This window comes from Staurois parvus, unplaced genomic scaffold, assembly GCF_062004578.1.
Source record: "Staurois parvus isolate SC_StPar_1 unplaced genomic scaffold, SC_StPar_1.0 ptg000019l, whole genome shotgun sequence".
In the NCBI taxonomy this organism is placed as follows: domain Eukaryota; kingdom Metazoa; phylum Chordata; class Amphibia; order Anura; family Ranidae; genus Staurois; species Staurois parvus.
The window spans coordinates 14,292,477-14,314,685 of record NW_028317815.1 but is presented as its reverse complement, the minus strand read 5'-3'; the positions used below and the strand labels follow the sequence as shown (position 1 = coordinate 14,314,685).

Below are 22,209 nucleotides of genomic sequence, written 5' to 3'. Positions count from 1 at the left end.
CTGCCATACGAAGTATGAGCAGTCGGCTTACACTTGGTCTGCTGGAGTCCTGCTCGCTGGTGCAATGCTTTCCAGGCTCCAGGAAAAAAATAGTAAATGCACATTTCTTTTTTACCTGCAAAGAAATGGGCATTTATTTATTTTTTTAAAGTGAGCTTATCCTTTTAAAGGGTTTACTGCAGACTGTTAAGCGAGCTGAATAGTTGAAACTCAGATTATAAACATATACAGTTGAATGAGTAAACCGAATGACTAATCCCTCTCCTTCCATAAAGGGGAGAAATTTATGCTTGGCTTTACTTTTAACACTAAAGCCCTGCACAGCCGCATTTTTTAAAAAATTGTGACAGCAGGGAGGAGAAGATCCCATGTTAGCTGTCATAGTGGGAGGTGGTTGCAGGGGCCGATCTATTCGTAACATGTTACACCCTGCATATGTAACATGTTACAAAAGGTGAACTTATCCTTTAAAGTGACTTTCTTACTTTACTCAAGACACCTCAAAAACTTTTTTTTTTTCTTGTATCAGTTTAACAACCATGCTGCCAACTCATAATAATTTTTCAGGTTTGATGGCTTACTTACCTACTCTCTTGAACACATACAGTACATATGTTAGAAATGTCAGCTTATTCATTAAATTAATATTTCAAGACCACGAGAACATATTAAACCAGATGGGTAACTTTGTTATTTTTACTTTCATTTACTTTCATTTTCGGCATTTTCAATATGCAGTTTGTGAAGTAAATGTGAGGTATCTGTGAACCAGACTTCCAACGTATATACACATTCTCAGATAGGAAGGACGATATCTGCAGAAGCAGCGATGCCCGATATATTTTTCAAGGAGCCAATTTCCTATAAAGCAAAAGTGATCCAAGTGGCTATTTCACTTTTTTATTTTTTACAGGTGGTGGAAGGGGAGCTCCTATCCCCTCCTGTCGCTGCTTGCCATCTTTACCAGACTATTAAGGAGCCCAGTGCTGCCACCGCTGGAATCTGTGAAGCAGTGGGAGAGAGAAGGAAAGTACATCCATCGGTACCTGCATCACTTTTGTGGTGATAGAAACTGGAAGCAACGAGGATTTTGTCACTTGGTTTCGGTTTGTCTACAAGCTGTTACCGTCTTACTGGCAATATTGGTTTGATCAGATCCTTTTGAGAGCAGGGGAGAGACCTGGGGTCCAAACCTCTCCATAAAGAGGACCTGTTATAGCCCATGCTATCACCAGGGATGCTGTTCATCCCTTGTGAAAGCAATAAAGTTAAATTAAAAAAAAAAGGTACAGTGTCAATCCTTTTTTTTTTTTTCTTTAAATGTAAAAAATTTGAAACGTCCCTATCCCCCAATGCTCCTGTGCAAATGCAAACGCACACGTAGGTCTCATATGCACATGTACATGGAGATTGCACCGCACATGTGCAAGATCATTGTGAATGTCAGAGCTAGAGCAATAATTCTAGCTCCAGACCTCCAGTGTAACTCTAAACTGGTTTCATTCTGGTGCTTCCATATGTTTTTTGTTATTACATATGAAGATCTGCACATTATAGCTAGTAGATGAAGTGAATAGATTAGCCGGGGAAGTCCGTTATTTTGTTTTTTAATATCTTTTTAAAAGTAATTTTTCATAGATATTTTGTATGTATACATCCCTGCCAAAATTTGAGTCTAGCTTTCTTTCAACCTGTTTACTAGGGTAATCCTTGATACTATGATGAAAAGGCCTGATGTTAACAGAGCTCAGTAGTTAAAACTACATACAAACCGCTTGATGAGATTATACTGTAGATGTGAAGATGGAAAAACAAAGGAGGAAAATGCTTTTTATTTCAAAACTGTTGATATGTTTCCTTATCTGGACTGTTTGTTAATAGGTTTCCTGTCTAATAGACTTGCATGTGAAAAATGGAGTATAGGACAATGACTGTAAAAAAAAAAATGTAAAACTGAACTCCAGCAAAAAGGCCAAATACACAGGTGACATACAAATGTGGCAGCTGTTTTAATTGCCAAAACATTTTTATTTCCATCTTCATCTGAGATTTAAACTTTTCTGTCTATCAGGGCAGGAAACCTGACTTTTTTTTCTGCTGTATTTCTCCACCACTTCTTATTCTGTCTGTGGCTGGACAATGGAAGGAGAAGAAATATACTAAGTTCATCTGTCACTTGCCAGTCTTCTCTCAGCATGCTCCTTGTTAGGGTGCATTCACACTTGCAAATGCATCCTGTGTACAACCAGCTGTGAGAACCCCAGCGGGGGTTCCCCTGATTAGCTGTGAGTAGACAGTCTCATTGAAAGCAATGGAAGGTTGCCAGCTCTGGCAGTTAATCACGCTCACTCACATGTAGTTGTTCAAGCAGCAATTGCATATGTATGATCAGTCCTGAGCACAGGCAGTCAGCATCCAGGGCTGATCACTCACCTAAGATTGATGCTTGAGTGATTACATGCGAATGGACGTAATTAGCTGTGAGAGCTGGCAGCCTTTCATTGCTTTCAATGAGGCTGCCTACTCACAGCTAATCACAGGAACCCTGTCTGGGGTTCTTGCAGCTGATTGCAAACAGGGTGCATTCGCAAGTGTGAATGCACCCTTAGCACATGAGCATGGAAGCTCAACTGACTAATTCATTGGGGTTGATTTTACTAAAAGTGTAGAGTACGAAATCTTATGCAGCTCTGTGTAGAAACCAATCGGCTTCCAGGTTTTTTTGTCAAAGCTTTATTGAACAAGTGCATCAGTTTTAGTAAATCAACCCCATTGTGTTGCTTCTCCGTCTCCCAGTTCTGCTGACAGTCACATTTAGAAACTTACAGTAAAATATTTAAGAAAAAAAAACTAAAAATATATATATAATGAACAATTTAGCAGCACAATAAAAGCACATCGCCTGTGAACATCTTCACATGAAAACACATGCGAATTACAGCACTAATAATCAAAATATCCACTGTAGTGTGATACCTTGACCTCGTTCAAGCCTATCAGCATTTGCTTTGTTAGTCATTTTCTTTTTCAAAATCTTGTAATGGGACTAGAAGATGTGGCAGTTACAAATGCATAACATGGTGATGTCAAGCAACGTGATGTGCCTTCCACCATAAATAACACTGAATATTGGGTACTAGCCCAGCAGTCTGGTTAAAATGAGATCTGGTGAAGCCACTTTGGGGGTGTTTTACCATCCCAACCATAATCCACATATCAGCTATGGGTGGTTTTGGAGAGAGCCATTTCTTTCCCTCTTAAAGTGTTACTAAACATACAACAGTAAAATCAGTTTGTATATGCAATAAAGCATGCTGGTTATACTCACTGTGGAACTAAAGGGGTTAATCCTCTTCATTGTTTAAACATTCTGTTTGATCCTGACTTCTCTGATCCTCCCCTTCTTCCAGTGTCCCCCTCTTATCTCCTGATAAGACATATCGTGTGGAGACACTCTGCACATACTAAGTTTAGTGTGTATTGCTAGAGAGTTTTTTTTTTCTTGGGAGAGTGCATGTCATCAACACGGCCAATCAGCACTGTCCAGACAGAGGTCAGGGGTTTTGCATCCTCCTAGAGCAGAAAGAAAACTCCCTCTACAAGCTTTAACGTGCTCTGCTGGACACTGATAGAAGTCACATGACTGCCCTAACTGCTGATGAGAAAAGGTATTTAGCAGTTTATATTTACTAAAATTAATTGCATTTCCATGTTCTGTGTACTGTGGGAGACCAGATATAGTGAATGCAGGATCCTGTGTTTAGTAACACTATAAATTTCTAGACAGAAATAACAGTCTACAGAATACAGAAGTCTGACCCAGTAAACAAGCCAGCGGGGAGTTTTTAAGTAGGTACCAAACATTTTAATGATGAGGTTTAGGCCCCTTTCACAAAATTGTTTTGATTAGGTCCACCTGTCAGTTTTTCAGGCAGACCTGATCAGATTGTCCATTCATCCCCTATGAGCCAGCAAGTGTACACTGGCCTACCTCTGATTCAGTCCACTAAAACAAATGGAGGGGGATCCATTCTCTTTTGTCTAGGCAGATCGGAGGTAGTCAGGTGTAAACGGACAGCCAGTCCGTTTACACCTGGACACTAATAGAGCAGAGCAGGCTCACTCCGTGTCCGCTCTGCATAATGTGAGCAGACACAAACCTGTCATCTGCCTGCTTCTCTACTTAGCAGGGGATTACTGGACAGATTGCCTGCTGAGCAAATTGGATCTGCCCCGTGTGAAAGGGGTCTAATAGTGGATTGCCAATAACTGAAAAATTTGGAATATTGCGGTAGCATATGAACTAATCACCTGTGGTGGTACAACATCTATGGCAATTAAGGGAATCTGTGTCCAAATTTATATAGCTGTTGGGGGGTCCTGTGTACCCTGTGAAGGATAAACAATTGTCTGAGCCATGTAGCGTTGGAGAGGGAAAAAACACAATGATTTAGCTGCTTGCTATGGGGGCACACAGTGTCTGCTCGCTATGAAGTTCTGTGTGTTAATTGAGCCGCGCTCCATAGCCATACGCACAGTGGGGCTTAGCCCCTCTTCTCCCTCCTCACTGCATTTGATTGACAGCAGCAGGATCCAAGGCTCTTTTCATGACCAGCTTGCTTTTGATTGTGATCTGTGATTGGCCAAGCTAATCACATGTTACAGGTAGCCAGGTATCATGTGATTTACTGTGGGCCAATCACAGATCACAACAGTCAACAAGCTGTTCAGGAATGGAAAGTTATTCATAACAGGTTGTTTACAATGTTATCATGTGATCGCTATTATTATTACAGGTACTTGTATAGCGTTGTCAATTTATGCGGCACTTTACATATATATATTGTACATTCACATCAGTCCCTAACCCTCAAGGAGCATACAATCTTAGGTCCCTAACTCAAATTCATACATACACATACTAGGGCCAATTTAGACGGGAGTAGGTTAAACCAGGATGTCTTTGGAGTGTGGGAGGAGACCGGAGTACACATAGGAAACCCACGCAGGAACAGAGATCACATGGTTGAGATTCAAACCAACAATCCTAGTGCTGCCAGGTGTAAATGCTAACCATTATGACCAATAAACATGCTCACATGATACCCAGTTACTGGTAACAGTAATTCACAGAAGGGATGCGCTCCTAAACGGGCGCAGGCTTAGCCCTGGTTTACACTGGATGCAATTTGCATGCCCTGCGACTTGCAAATTGCTTGCCAAGTCGCACCCTATTATCTGCAGTTGGAGCGGTCATAACGGTGCGGTTCTGACTTGATCGGAGCCGCACCGATTTCAAAAGTAGTACATGCACTACTTTTGGTGTGATTTGCATAGACATCTGTATCAGATGTCTTGCAAATCGCATCTGAAATTGGCGAGTCCCCGACTTTGAAATGATCCGACATCACTGTAAGCCGCACGATTTCAAAGTCAGGCGTGATGTGAACGGAGGGTAAATCACATATATAATTGACTGGGCCTGCACATGTTGTCCTGCAGCAGTAATTGTACTGTGGTGGGGAAGCAAGTGGTTAAGTGAATACTGTTTTGAATAAGCGAAGGTGCATTTACAACACTACATTATGTGGTATTTCTTTCAGTTGCTTTCTGAGAAACGAAGTGGAGGGGCAAACCAAGCACAGATGAGCTGGTCTACCCCTGATTTAATGTTTCTTAAATTGATTTACCTGTGGCCAGGTGTTTCCAAAGCGATTTTACCTTTCTTGAGAAAGATTGACTATAAAAATTGTGTCCAGCAGGTGGTGGAGAAAAGCACTGCTATGATCAATAATTTTTTTTTTTTTCTCATAAAAAGAGGACCTTTTGTAAACACTACTAGGTGGCTAGTGTGTGTGTGTACTTTTTTTTTTGGGGGGGGGGGATGTAATGCAGCAGCACACTGTACATTCACATTTATTTTGATTTTTTATTCTTATTTTTCTGGGGGCTGAGGTCCTATTTGTGAAATATGTGATGTCAGAATAGACATCTTATCTGCTTAACACCATTTGAAATCTGGTAAATCAATGTTATATTGTCTTGGTGCACAGGGCATATTGGCTGATCACAAGAAGCCCACAAGCCTTTAGGCCTTCTACTATGCTGATACCTGCATCCAGTTGCTTTCTTTCTCAAATCATCTTGCCCACTAGAGGGCTACACCACAATCTTTAACACCACAAGAGCCTGGTGGTGTTAATTCAATATGGAGGTTGTTATAATCATCCTAGCTGCTTCCAGGGGGACGGGTAAATTCTACTACTTCAGTGAGCTGTTAAAGGGGTCTTTTGCGTGCTGGAGTGTGGGCTTATGATTTCAAAGCTCTAATTGATGTGTTCTGATTTGGCAGGTTCAGGCACTACTGTTATGGGAAGGTAGTCATAGGTGAAAGATAGGGAGGGGGTTTTATTTGGAATAAGTTTCTTAGAAAAGTTTACTCACTTTTTTTTTTTTTTCCATAATACATTTTTATTTGGTTTTACAAATATAGTTACAACAAAAAAACAGAACAAAAATAGGACAGTGAAAAGCTACACAATATCACAGTATCGGTGTTGAGACAAAGTTTAACAAAGAGAAAAAAGGAAATATTGATTAATTCCTAACAGTCCTACTAGTTCCACGAAATCATTTTAGAGTATCCAAAAAAAAGGGTAAACATAATAATATCTTGGGTTAGAGTTCTGAACCAGACGGACCAGGGTTTCCAACCTTTGTCAAATTTAGTGATTCTATCGTTTAGGTAAGCTAAAGATTTCTCATAGATGAAGTGGGTCTGGACTAGCTCAATGACTCAGTGAGAAGAGGCTAAGTCTTTTTTCCAGTGTCTAGTAATGGTAAGTCTTGATGCTAGAAGAATATGTGTCACTAAGAGTCGATTATGGATTGGATATGTATCTACATTTATATTCAGAATGGCTAGGGTAGGATCTGGTTGTTTTTAATATCACAGTAATTTCCGATATCACGTGGAAGACTTTATACCAATAGCTTCTAATATTTTTACATGTCCATAATATATGTAATAGAGTACCAATCTGTCCGCAGTTTCTCCAGCATTGAGTACTATGTTGTTTTGAAAGTTTTGCCATTTGGTAAGGAGTTTGATACCATCTTTTGTGTGTTAGTTCCCAAAGGTTAACACATCTAGTAGCTGAAAACACATTTCTGAATGCACATTCCCACTGCTCATTAGAGATTTCAGTCTCTAAATCTTTTTCCCACTTGATTAAGGGAGTAGTCTTATTAAATTCTGATTTACATTGTAGAAAGTTATAAAATAGGGTTATACCACCTGATGTAGGTGTAGCAGAGCTATAGAACTGTAAATACTTTGGGTGTATATAAATTGTTTTTACTGGATGTTTCGATAGGCAACGCCTTTTGCGTGTATAGGTTGATTTTTCAGAAGGGAGGAGGTTAAATTCTTTCATAAGGAATTCAAAAATTATGTCTCTTTTAACACAAATATCTTGTATTGTGTGTATGCCATTATGTTTCCAATTCGAGATATCTATGCTAGGCATTATGACTTTTAAGGCTGTTATAGGTATAGGAAGAGGACTTATTCAGAGAGGATCTATAGGCATGGAGCTTTAAGGATTTCCAGGCTTCAATTGAGGCTCGTACAGTTGGTGTTGTTTTACTAGTGGGAATCCTTTGCCACAAGTTCGCTAGTAGTATGGTGCTTATATCTGTAGTAGAGGCTAGAGTTTTTCAGTGTCACCCCATTTTGTATCATCTTCCACTATAAACCAATGTTTAAGTTGGTCTAATAATGCTTTGTGATGGTCTCTAATGTCAACAAATCCCATTCCTCCTATTTTTTTGTGTTTGATTAATATATTATGTGAGCATCTAGGTCTCATATTTACCCAGACGTATTTTTTAAGCATAGATTGTAGTTTTGGTATATATGAACATTTAATTGGGATTGGAAATGATCTAAATAGATATAAAATCTGTGGCAATATGAACATTTTAAATGCGGCCAGTCTGCCAGACCAGGATAGTTCACGTTTAGCCATTTGATTAAGGTGGGTTTGAATTTTTGGAATTAATTTAGAATAGTTGAGAGTTCCTAGGTCAAAGGTTTTGTTTGTCAACAATATTCCAAGATGAGTAATGACTTAATTTTCCCAGATGTAGGGACATTTGTTTTGGAGATGCATTTTTAGAATGTGATCTACACCTAGATTAAAGATATTAGATTTGGATGCAATTATTTTATAATAGGAAATATTACTGATTTGTATGAGAGTTTTTTGAATTGCTGCTAAAGAAGTAGAGGGATTAGTTAGCATTAAAATGTCATCCACAAAGAGCATTACTTTGTGGTGGTCTTTACCTATATAGAAGCCATGTATATCTGGATTGTGTCTTTATAGTTTCAGCAAGAGGTTCAATTGATAGGTTAAAAATGAGTGGCGACGATGGACATCCTTGTCTGGTACCATTCATAATTAAGAATGCTTTGGATAGCATGTTAGATACATAGACTTGGGTGGAAGGATTTGAGTAAAGTGCTGAAATAGCATTAATAATTGTTCATGAAAATCGAAATTTATGCGGTACTTGGAACATGTAAGTCCAGTGTGTCCTATCAAAAGCCTTTTACGCGTCCAGAGCAAGTAATAAGGAGGAAATTTATATGTGAGTCTGCGTAATGAATTATGTTGTTTAGTCTCCGGGTTGCGTCAGATGTTTGTCTACTTTTAGTAAAGCCTAACTGATCAGGCTTGATCAAATCTGGGAGTGTATTGGCCAGTCTGCATGCTATAATTTTTGCGTAGATCTTAATATCAGTATTTAATAAAGAAATAGGCCTGAAATTTTGTGAGTTATCTGGATCTTTACCTGATTTGTGGATTGTTACAATTAATGCTTGTAGCATTTTGGAAGGTAATGAGGTGGAAGAAAACACATCAGTGTATTGTTGGTTTAGATGAGGACTCTGTATTTTTGAAAATTTTATAGTATTCACTGGAAAATCCATCTGGTCCTGGACTTTTGCCATTGGGAAGTTTTTCTATTGTTCTGTTTATTTAATTTATTGTGATAGGGGAGTTTAAGATACTTAATTGTCATTTCGAAAGAGTGGGTAATCAAATTTGTGATAAAAATGCTTGTATGTTTTCAATAGAAGATTGGAGAGTGGATTTGTCTTGATTTAGGTTATAAAGTGAATTGTAGTAACTAGCAAATGAATTTGCTATTTCTTGAGGATTAGTGATTTTAGTTTTATCTTTTGGGTTGATAAGATACGGTATTTTAGTTCTAGTATGCAGGGATTTCATTTTATTCGCTAGGTATTTCCCTGCTTTGTTTCCATTAGAATAGTAGTTGAGTTTTATTCTTTGCGTACTTGTATCAAATTGGTACATTAGTAAGGAGCGTAATTCGTTCCTTAGTCTGGAGAGTGTATTCAAGGTGGTTTGATTGATTTTGAGCTTTATTTTGCATTTCTAGTTTGCAAATATCCTGTAGTAAGTCATTAAGCTGTTTATTTCTTTGCTATTTAGCTTTAGTGCACATTTGTAAAATTATACCACGTATATATGCTTTGTGAGCACACCAAAGTGTGTCAGAGTTTGAAACAGATTGTGAATTTATATGGCAGAACTCCTCCAAGATGTTTTTCAAGTATCAAGTTATTGTTGGGGATTTTTATAATGGAATCGAATTTACGCACCAGAGCTTGTGCGGAATCAATAAGTGGTTATCCAAAATAGCAATTGAAACTGGCACGTGGTCTGACCATGTTATATTGCCTATGGTTGATGTGGTAGCCATTTATCTACCAATATAAGGTCAATTCTCGAATAAGATTGGTGACTTTATTTTGGCAGGCAGTATATACATGTGGAAACTTTTTTTGTGAGCATTTAGGAGGGACAAATCTACAAAATGACTCTCTTGAACACAGAGTATATCACATTTATCTTTAAATACCTGTTTCCACGTTTGGACGTTTTGGCAGGATGATTCAAGCCATTGACATTAATAGAGATAATTTTTAAAGCCATTGAATAGATGTATTTACCGATATTAATCGGGGCTTAACCAAGGGGCCCCTAAAGCTGTAATAAATTTTTATGCACATGTCAGTTAAACCATTTAGACTATCAGGAATTACACGATAGTAGAAACAAAAAGGAAAAAAATAAACAAATCAGATAACTGAACATATAACAAATCAGTAAAAAATAGGATCTTAGCCAAGATTCAAACACAATAAAAATTGCATAGTACTTTTGGGGCAAAAATAGAACAAGTGATCTTGCCATTGGTAGGCATACTTACAGGTAGTGTGTTCGGTAAGGGGAGTACCCTCAGTGCCTTGCTTAAACATGTGAAATGAGATCTGAGCGGGGACCATGAGATAAGATTGCAAATGGTGTTGGTAGAATGTTGAGGGTCGCTTTCTTGGAGACTGTCCCACACTCTAAGACATTGTAGACCTTCCTGTAGGCTGTTGATTTGTGATGATTGAGTCATTTCTGGTAACGATCAATTTAGTAGGGTGACCCCAAGGATAAATAATTTTGTGGTTTCGTAGAGCTTTTGTTATTGGGAGGAGATTTTTCCTGAGTTGCATGGTGCGCTTTGATAAATATGTGAAAAGCTGTAAAAAGGAGAATTGTGCAGGCAAAATTTGGGGTTTGCACGCAAAATTTGGGGTTTGCACGCAATTTCCATGATGTTTTTTTTTTTTACATGAAACGAATTCTCATCAAGACATCTCGAGGTATTTTATCTGGCAGATAGGAGGGTTTTGGAAGGCGATGTAATCTATCGATGGTCAGATCTGTGTAGCCTCAGGTAGGAGAGCACGAAAGAGCTCTTGGGCATATGCTCTCAGTTGGTCAGGTTGTATTGATTCTGGAATGCCTCTTATTTTAATGTTGTTACGTCATGATCTATCCTCCAGATTGGTCCCTTTCGTTCTGGGCGTGTACTAGGATGTTAAAGGAAGTGGTGTATTCTCCCTTTTTCGTTTCAACATGGTCAACTCTGTCGCCAAGATCATTAATCTCTGATTCATTTGTTGCATAGAGTTAATAATATCTGACTGTATGGGTGATCTTAATGAAAGAAACATCTCCTTCATTAATGTATCAGAAATAGGCTGACTAGTAGTAGGAAAGTTAGCCATTGGATCTGAGAAATTACTTGCAGAATGTGAAGTATTAGTGCGAGAATCCGTTACAGCATGCTGTGGGTTAATATCTGTCATTCTAGGTTTAGATTTTGATGGGTTCTTTATAGAGGAAGTAGAGAAAGCAGGGGAGACAGGCTGCCATAAGATAGAGCTTTTTTTCTGCCTAACAGGTGTCACAGTAGAAGCTGCAGAGACTTTCCTGTGTGCTGAGTGAGAGAAGGCTCCTGAGCTGCTGCTGCCATGTTGGGGATCACTTGTCATCTCCTTGAGGGTCACCGGGCTGTTGCCTCTCCTCTGGTCGCTTTTGGAGTGTCAGGTCCGCCGCTGCTGTGTGCTGGCACTGTGAGTACAGCAGAGCTGTGTGGTTATGCAGCCATTCAGCTTTTGCTCCAGCCACGCCCCCCCCCCCCCTTCTACTTTTTTTTTTTTTTTGCAGCGTAGTGTTGTAGTGACAGTAAGGTGTCTAAAAGACCCCTTTACCAGTTAATTCTTACAGGGAGTAGAAAGTTAAATTGATGCTAAAACAGAAATGCCAAATGAAAAAAAAAAAATTCCCTTCAAAATACCTGTATTTGCTTACCCCATGGCCCTTCACTGGGTTTAGTGGTTTCTTATGCCGACCCCCTACATATCTACTGAGTCCTGTAGTAATTTTGGTTTTGCCAGGGGGAACCACTAAGTGGACTGCACGTCCAGGACATCAACACTCCTAGAAGTGCAGGTGATGATTTCTGTTCATTAGAGTGGCGTTTGGCTGTGGCAACCATATAGCGAAGTATTTTATCCTCTCCATTGAAGGAAATTCTTTTATTGCCATTTCTGTTTTAGCAACAGAGTTGGCCGTATTTCCCCACCTCCTTTTGAGTGCTTTAGCTGTGTAAAGAGCCCATCTTTCATCTGAAACCCCTGCTTTATCCTGGACTAAACTAACAATAAAATCAGGCAGTTCATGTAAACTGCACTTATCTCTACTGATTTTGTTGTGCCATAGTTGAGTTTTTAATATAGCAATGACCAAACCAACAGTCAGTTGTTCATATTACATTTCTAACCATGCATTTAACAAATACAAAAACTGTAAAATGTTGTGATAAACAGTATGCATGCTATGACATTTAAATACACCTCTGTGTCATATGGTGAAACATCCTCTTTATTTAAATGAGATATGAATATGGATAACCACCTACCTATGAATAGAAATCATTGTGACTCATTCTATTCCTGGCTTATATTCTTGGCCTAAATAAAATTTTAGTTTTTTCTTGTGAAACACTATTCTGTGATGTCTTGTTATGAAATTGCATTACAGGGCTAAGTCATTTTGTGTATAAAATATACAGGTTGACAATTCTCTTTAATGCAGACATTACATCATACTAATTATTTGATCCTAATCTCATTATCTCTGCTCTTGACTTATTTAACATTATGTGAACTTACGAATAAACATTCAGACTATGTGCAAGCATGGCATTTTAATGTCTTCTGACTTTTAATTGTGCCAATTTTTTTGCAGCCTTAGATCAGTTTAAGAATGCAGAGCTTTAAAAAATATAAAGGAGTTTGAAACAGCTGAAATTGTAGCAGTGCTTTATGAATGACGAATAACAATAATAACCTTTACCGCTGTTTAACCATACTTCTGATGTGGAAACAAGGCTAAGCGAATCAGCTATGCACAAAAACATAGGAACTGGGGTGCAAAAAAATGGCAGCAGGTGCTCTGGTATGGTGAGTCAAAATATGAAATATGTGACTGTCGCAGGAAGCAGCTTGTTCGCCGAAGGGCTGGAGAGCGGCACAATATTGAGTGTCCGCAGGCAACAGTGAAGCATAATGGATGTCTCTTGCAATTTTGGGGCTGCATTTCTGCAAATGGAGTTGGAGATTTGGTCAGGATCAGTGGTGTCTTCAATGCCGAGAAATACAGGCAGATACTTTTCCATCATGCCATACCATCAGGGAGGCATATGATTGGTTCCAAATTTATTCTGCAGCAGGACAATGACCCCAAACATACAACCAATTTCATTAAGAACTATTAGCGTAAAGAACCAGGAGTGCAGGAAGTGATGGTTTGGCCTCTACAGAATCCTGGTATCAACATCGAGTCTGCCTGGGATTACATGAAGGGACAGAAGATTATTTGAGGCATCCTACATCCACAGTAGATTTGTGGTTACTTCTCCAAAATGTTTAGAACAACCTTCCTGTTCTAAAACTGTGTGCAAGTGTACATAGAAAAATTTATGCTGTTTATGAGGCAAAGGCTGGTTGAACCTGTAATGTTTTGTGCACTGGATCCATGAAATGTATGTGGCAGCCATCTTTGCTCAGTTCATCCCAGCCATTTTGTCAGAAGAACAGGCATAGCCACAGTGAACCCCCCCCCACACACACACACACACTTTAAGTTTATACAGTCCACAACCTCTTAATTACATTCTAGACACTCTTATCAGTCTGTTAAATAGGCGTAGCAGAATCTAACCCCAGTACACATCTCCGTGCCCCATAACTCTGTCTCGCTTGCCCACTTGAGTGACTGGAGTTTTAACAGATACCTGCCAGCTCTTCCCATTATCAGAAATACTGTAGCAATACACATTCCTGGTATACTGGTTATCAGCCAGAAGTCTAAAACTTCAATATATTTCATAACTCATGAAATAATAACAGCACAGCCAGAATAAGGACTTATTTACATCCCTCAAATTTCATCATAGATGTAAGCCAAAATGTATTCTGCTACATGTCTTTGGTAGAAAAAAATCTCAACGAGTGTATGTTAATATACGAGTGTATATTAATTGGTTTGTATAAATGTTATAGTGCCTACAAACCATGGTATAGATACTGGAATTTCTGCAGCTTTTACTTTCTGACTGCCTATCGCATTTCTTGAGGTGCTAAAATGCCAGGACAGTACAAGCACCCCCCCCCCCCAAGTTACCCCCTGGCAGAAAGTAGGCACCCTAAGATATTTGCTGAGAGGCATATTGAGTTCATGGAAGTTTTTGGAAAATTATAAACTTTTTTTTTTTTTTCTGTTACGTAAAAGATATATTGCTCACACATGTCATGAATATATATGGAATTACACCCCAAAATATATTCTGCTACGTCTCCTGAGTATGGGGATTTTTTGGGAGCCTAGACGCACACAGGAGCTCAAAATTTAGTGACTCCTGTGAAAGTCTGAAGGTGCATAATTTCCTCATTTCACTTCCTCACTACCTATTACAGTCTTGGAGGCTCTGAAATGACAGGAAAGCACAATCCCCCCCCCCCCACCCCCTCATATGACACCTTTTCAGAAAGTAGAGACCCTAAGCTATTTGCTTATTTGCTGAGAAGCATGTTGAGTTCATTGAAAATTGTAATTTTTTTTTTTTTACACAAAATTGTCACTTAAATGATACAGTATATTCTCATATCTATGCCTGGCTATGCAGCAGAGAACATGAGCATATGATGAATCGGGTCTGTGGACCAATATGACCACAACTCATTCTTTTTAGTAATGCCCATGTTGAGGGATAGTCCCAAAAACTTATTAAACTCTGAAACCGTGATAGGTTTCCATGTGAATGGTCTGTAAAGGTTTGAATTTGGCTTGGCGGCTGTATACTGGTAAGCATATAAAATACTTTGGTGGACAAATCATCGATACAGATGCGGCTCAAGAAAATCAAGGGGAGAAGTTAAACATGCTGTTTCCACTAGAATTCCAGGTTGGCCAGTGCATGGGGGAAGTTCGGGTGCTATAGAATCTGTGGGCTGCCAATGAGGATTTGCAAGCATGTCCAGATGGACGCTATGGGCTCTACAAACCTGTGTTTGAAATTTGATGGCTGTGGGATGCTACTTGTGCTAGCCACCTCACCAGCTTGTACTGCACTTATAGGATTCATCACCAAGTGATACTGCAGTGCTGGTATGTAAAAAGCCAGGATGTACTAGGCTGCTGGTGCTAGCCAGTTCACCAAAAGGTAGCATGGCACTAGTACTAGCACTCTACTACATATGGGAATCATTGTGCAATTCTAACATCTCAGCAACTCGGGCACAGGGACAAGTATGCCTGATGCTAGCAGGGACCTCTTCTCCATTGTCTGAGATATTTGTCAGGGTGCTGCTGCTGTCTACAGGTTTGTGTTCTGTAACTGATTCTGTCAGTGAGGCTTCCCCTTCGCTCTCATCTGACATTCTCAGAATCCTTTAGGACTCTTCACTAGTGTACCTTTCTTTGGACATTTTTGGCAACTAAATTTACAGGTACCTAGTGCAACTCACAGGAAAAAGAGCACATGGCTGTCAGGGACTGCTTGAACCACTACAAAAAAATTTACCTGCTAGTGCTAGCAGAGATTAGGTTTGATCTTGCGAACACTGCGGTTTTGTGTGCAGTGTATCAATAGTGACAGTGATCTACTGACACTGCACTTATTGGGGGGGGGGGCAGAGGGACTTAATGCAGGTGCTGGCAGGTGTCAGCAGGGCTGATCCTGTTAACGCTGTGTTTTTGGGTACACTATACTATTGGTATTGGTTAGTATAATTCTGATCTGATCAAAGATATTGATCCATTCTGACACTATACTAGTAATGGAGGTTTATAGTGTGTATGTAAGAGTGTTCCTGGCAATCAAAGGGTTAAATGTGCTGGTGATAATGTGGCCAGCAATATGACGCTATCTAGGAGGGATGCTGACTGACGTTAAATTGACCCGTGACTCTAATACAGTGATTAGTGAAAAAAAAATCTGTACAAAAATTAGGGGGTTATAATATGCTTAAGTGTTTTAGTGTCAGTATAGTGCTTGTACTCAGTAGTTCTGCTCTCTTCTTTCTCTGGAATCGAAAAGGGTTCCAGGAGAGAAAACTGCATCATTTCCTGTGCTTGTGTTCTGTAAACATCTGTCTTATTTGTCCTGTTTTACCATTATTGTAGAAAGTGATGGGAAACACCAAATTTTGGGTTGTCCCCAGAAAAGTAATAGAGGGGATTTTTTCTAATAAGTCTATAAGTCGCTGATCGCAGCCATTACTAGTAAAAAAAACCCCAAAAAACCCAGTATATAAGCCGCCATTTGTAAATGCTATAACTTTCGCATAAACCAATTAATTTACACATATTGGGATTTTTTTTTTTTTTTAGCAAGGACATGTAGCAGAATACATTTTAGCGTAAATTTTTGGCAACATTTAATTTTTTTTAATTTTTGTACTGGACATGTTTAATAGCAAAAAGTCAAAAATATTATTTTTGGTCTCAAAATTGTATGTCTTTTTTTTCTTTTTTATAGAGCAAAAAGGCGATCAAATATCACTGAACGAAAACTCAATTCATGGGAGAAAAAAAGGATGTAAATTTAATTTGGGTGCAGCGTTGCATGACTGCGCAATTGTCAGTTAAAGTAACGCAGCTCTGTAATGCAAAAAATGGCCTGGTCGGGGGGGGTAAATCCTCAGGAGAGCAAGTGGTTAAATTATTCTTTCATAAATTTGCTAACCTTTCTAAAATTCTGTTTGCACGTTGTCGTCATGGGGTACTGAGTATAGACTGAGAAAAAAAAATGACCAGTTCCCACACGGCTTGTAGCAGAATGATGGCCGGCAAGGACGCAGTTTTCCTTGTTAGAGCCTTGCAGGAACTGTAGCTTATTGATATTTATAATACCACTCCCATACAGATTAACTTTACACATGAACACAGACAAACAGCTATTTCTTTAGAATAACAAAAGGTAGGAATCCACAACAAAGTTTGTTAAAATCCTTGCAGTGTACATAGATCATCCATAAGGGAATTTTTTTTTCCTCAATAAAAGAGTTAGTTACTCTTCAAGTATTTTTAAAATGATGCTAAGTGATTGACGTAACAAATATAGGTGTTATCCCTGCAAAATTGAAAGCAAACTTTAAACCTTTTTGCAAATAGTGAATGGGAATGGGAAGAAATGATTTGCTTAGATCTATCCACAAAATCAAAGGTATAATTGCTGCCAAAGGTCCACATGCTAAATACTGACATGAAGTGGGGGGGGATGATATTGCTTATCATTTGTTTTGTGTGTTTTGGTTTTTTTTCATTGTAGTTCATTGAGTCTATTAAGTCTTTGAAATTAAAGGGCCTATTTTTCTTTTACAATAGACTGGTCTTCAATCATAGCAGATTGGGTTATATACTGCACCTGCAGGTGTTTGCACATTCGCAAAGCAACTCAAAATTTTAGTCCTTCAGATAACTCCTTTATAACATGTGATCCTTAGTTTTTGTTGCTGGTGTCTGTAGGTTGTGCGTAATGCTGTTAGGATGTCAATACCAGGGATACCCAGTCAAAGTCCTGTTGTGAGGAATCGCCGCATTGGGAGATGTGGCCAAGGCACATACTGGTATTAACATTCTGACAGCTTTCAAATGTAGCGTTCTGAAGCAGAGCGGAGTTGCAATGTTATGCAGAGGTACAGGTGGGCGGAGAGATACTTGATACACCTGTGATACATTAGTTGCAGTGACATAGAGGCTGAATCAAATTAAAGTGATATTAAAGCTTTTAAAAAAAATAAAAAAATAACCAACATGTCATATTTGCCTGCTCTGTGCAATGGTTTTGCAGAGAGCAGTCCCATTTCTCTACTTCTTGGGCCCCTTGCTGGCGCTCCTGGTTCCTCGCCCTTGCCTAGTGCCCCCAATTACAAGCTACATGCTATGGTGGCCACTGGTGCATCCATAAGACACACATAACTGTGGCTTGGCCCTGCCCCCCCGCTCTCTCCTCATTGGCTCACTGGCTGTGATTGACAGCAGTGGGAGCCAATAGCTCCCGCTGCTGTGCCTCAGCCAGTGAGGAAAGAAGCCTGGGACAGCAGAGGCTCCCGTGCACATTGCTTGATCGAGAGGGGGCTCGGGTGAGTGTTGGGGAGCTGTGGGAAGAGCAAAACCCAGAAGTTTTTTCTCTTGCCTTCATGCATAGAATGCATGAAGGTAAAAAACCCTTCAGCCTTAACAACCACTTTAAAGTGGTTGTAAAGGCTCAATGTTTTTTACCTTCATGCATTCTATGCATAAAGGTAATAAACGTTCTGTGTGCAGCAGCTTCCCTATCCCCCTCAATACTTACCTGAGCCTCATCACGACCCAGTGATGTGAACGACAGCCTTGGCTGACTCGGGTCTCTGCCTCCTCATTGGCTGAGACAGCAAGTGGGAGCCATTGGCTCCCACTGCTGTCAATCACAGCCAGTCAGCCAATCAGGAGAGAGAGGGGGCAGGGCCAAGCCACGGCTCCATGCGTGAATGGACACACAGAGCAGTGGGTGCCCCCATAGCAAGCGGTGTGGGGGCACCCGACAGACAGAAGAAGTCAGGAGAGCCTGTGGGGGACCCGAGGAGAGGAGCATCCAGGTAGCTCTGTGCAAAACCACTGCACACAACAGGTAAGTATAGACATGTTTGTTATTTTCCAAAAAGAAAAAAAAATAACCTTTAGAATCACTTTAGCCACCTCCCGCCCACCATACAGTAATATGTCGGGCACAAGGTGACTCTCTCGTTCTGGGAGGATGTCATATGACGTCCTCCCATTCTCACTGCACTTGCGCGGCAGCTGTCACGCTGACAGCTTGAGAGGAGGGGAGAGCCGGTAATCGGCTTTCCGCGGAGGGGACATGTACACTGATCATCAGAGCACTGATGATCAGTGTAGCCCTAGCAGTGCCACCTGTCAGTGTCCATCAGTGCCTTATGTCAGTGTCCATCTCTGCCAGCAGTCAGTGCTCATCAGTGCCTTGTACCAGTGCCACATATCAGTGCCTACCAGTGCACATCAATGCCACATATCAGTGCCCATCTGAGCTGCCTTTCAGTGTCACCCCTCAGTGCCAGTCAGTGCCGCCTAACGATGCCAGTCAGTGCCTAACGGTGCTGCCTATCAGTGCCATGTATCAGTGCTGCCTATCAGTGCCTCCTCATCAGTGCCACCTATCAGTGTCCATCAGTGCAGCCTATCAGTGCCCATCACTGCAGCCTCATTAGCGCACATCAGTGAAGGAGAAAAATCACTTATTTACAAAATTTTATAACAAAAACTAAGAAAAAACATTTTTTTTCAAAATATTCAGTGGTTTTTGGTTTAAGAAAAAATACAAATCCCAGAGGTGATTAAATACCACCAAAATAAAGCTTTATCTGTCACAAAAAAATGATAAAAATTTCATATAGGTACAGTGTTGCATGTCCGCACAATTATCATTCAAAGTGTGACAGCGCTGAAAGCTGGAAATTGGCCTGGGCAGGAAGGGGGTATAAGTGCCCTGTAGGCTAGTGGTTAAGCTTGTTCTATCAGTGTAGACTGTTGCACCAAAAATGTGAGTGCATGTATCAGTGATGTTTTTGTTTGTAATTTTTAAATACAGTGTTTTTAATGGTATACAAATGAAATATCTGGATGGCATTTTCCCTGTATGCTTTGGCTGCATTCAAAAACTGTCCATAAAAGCAGCTCAATGTTACCAAAGTACACGCAGTGAAGAGAGGAAGACCGGTAGCACACGTCTCTCACTTGCTGTGCTCCTTCCAGACCTCAGGTGTACTTGTGTATAGTTTTGAGCTGCTTTTATGGACTGTTTTTGAATAAAGCACTGCTCTGAAAAACAAGGGAGTGCGGCCATCCGGGTTTTTAATCTGTGCATGTACAGCAGTGTGCTGGGCTACCACCCCTTCTGTGTTCGGAAAGTGGATGTTATTTGTCGAATAACCTTCATCAGCGGTGAAAGTTGATGTTTTTAATGGTGGAATGCTTTTTTACATGCTTTCTGGGTGCAATGTGATGTGGATGATATAGCGGTGAATCAGAGGAAGAATCAAATTAATAGTGTGTTACTATTAATTGCTGCTAAAAGCACATGAAACCTGGAATAATAATAAGGTCAGGTACTTATGGTGAGTAGATAATTATATACTCATGTGGTGGGCACACTGTGTTTACGTTTGATATGTTTTCAAGGGTTTGAAGAACATGGAAGGATGCTTTATGGACCCTGTTTAAATTGAAGACTTTTCATAGATATTTTTTACTTTAAATGTTTCTTTTCTGCGTGTAGGATTTATTATTAGTATATTCATTATTGATTTCTTATACTGTTTTGGTTTATGACCCTGCACTGCATGATTTTTATGTGGTCTTATCAGAATGGATAGAGGACTTTTTTGTAAGCTGCTGTTGTTTTCATGTTTTTTAGTATAGTTAAAATGGCTCAGATTCTTTAAATATACATGTAAAGCTTTGAATAGCTTTACCAGTGTCCCATTACCTGAAGGTGCTGTGTCCTGTATTGTGCTCTGAGAATAGGATTTTACAGGTAATAAAAAGTCCCTTCATTCCATTGAGGTTGAGGCACCAGGCTATATGCAAGACTATTTATCTTGTTTTTTTTTTATCTGTAAATACCTTAATACTTACTGTAGTTTTCCGTTTGAATGTTTTTTAAATGTGGTGCTATAATATTTATGTAGCCATTTTCTTTTTACAGGTACATGCTTGGCCTGTCTGCGGTTCCAGCTGTTTTCCAGTTTCTTGGCTTTTTGTTTCTACCAGAAAGTCCACGTTGGCTTATACAAAAAGGCCAAACACAGAAGGCCCGAAGAGTTTTATCTCAAATTCGGGGAAACCAAACAATTGATGAAGAGTATGACAGCATTAAGAATAGCATTGATGAGGAAGAGAAGGAAGTGGGTGCAGGTTAGTAAAACTACTGAAATGTGTGTTTTGGCTTTTCAGGCATGTATATGTTTACACTTTTTATGTATAAGAAAGGGAAACTATTAAGAGTTCTTTGGTCACAGCATATATTTAATTTTATAACATAAGCATTGTAAAAGTAATACAAATGATGGTTATTTTTGACAATCCAATATAAGCTTATTTGAAAAATATTCTTTCATGTTGTATGTGCTGCCTGTCTGCTGGACATCTCTTTCCACAGCTTTCTGGATTCCTTACATACGTTGGTTCTTTTCCTCTATAATTTATATTCTAATCTATTTGACAATTTCTAAGAACTACATTAATTATAGTACCCTACTGGCTGCAAGCAGTAATTGCTGTACTAATTCTGCTTCCTGAAATTCCCCTTCTGTAGTTCAGAGGGCAGGCTCTGTGAATTCTGTGACACAGCAGTGCCTATTCACAGGGCATAGTGAGTATACGAACAGAAAAAAGGAAGGGAAAGAGAAGCACTGGGCCGCCGATAGTGTAGCTCAAGTTATTAGGAAGACATTAATATACAGTAAAATTCGCTCACAAAAGTCTGGTAACAGGCATGTAGTGACAGAAGGTGAAGCCACCATGTGCAAGTCCTATCCAGGTGGAAGCCGCAGGATGTCAGAGCCTGCAGAAAGCTGGACCAGGCATCAGGGAGCCACCACACTGCCAAAAATGATGATCTTTTTTGATCTCTGTCCATGTCCCCACTGCAGTTGGGGACTCTGCAGAGCATTGTTGGTAGCTATTGCACATTCCCAGTTTTCAGTGTACTTTCTACCCTAAGCATTGCCTCCCGATCACATCTGAGCTCCCATTTGAATGTAGAGTCACACATGTGAGTGTATGCACACTGGTAAATTACAGCCTCCTCCGCCATGCTCACTAACAAGCTAAACACAATGGTGGCAGGATATACATTTTGATTGAAGGATTTTTCACCTTCCTGTTATTCTAAGGCACAGGCTGGACGGGCATGACACAGTACAAATCTGCCCAGACCATGTTATTGCCATAAAAAAAAAATAAAGATTTGATTTCACATATATATATTTGTATGACAATTTAAAAACTTTTGATTTATTTTTACTCTGTATCACAAAGGCTTTTTTTTCTTTATTTTGAGCATGTAACCAGCAACAGAGAACCTGAAGCTTCTTCTGCTACTGTTTCTCTGCAGACAGGCTGGCAAAGAGCTGGATCCTGAGACAGAAAATGGAAATGAATATATGATTTTACATTTTGACCCTATATACATTTTTTTTTTTAAATTACT

General features: G+C 39.7%; 1 protein-coding gene across 2 annotated transcripts in view; it reads left to right on the top strand.

The window, feature by feature from the left end:
• The window catches only part of SLC2A13 (solute carrier family 2 member 13), a 282,752-nt gene that overhangs the window by 50,612 nt on the left and 209,931 nt on the right, over positions 1 to 22,209 (top strand). For both annotated transcript variants that reach the window (XM_089685016.1, XM_089685010.1), the window contains exon 3: positions 20,704 to 20,912. In XM_089685016.1, coding sequence (XP_089541142.1) covers positions 20,704 to 20,912 — 209 coding nt within the window. The remainder of the gene's footprint in view (positions 1 to 20,703; positions 20,913 to 22,209) is intronic.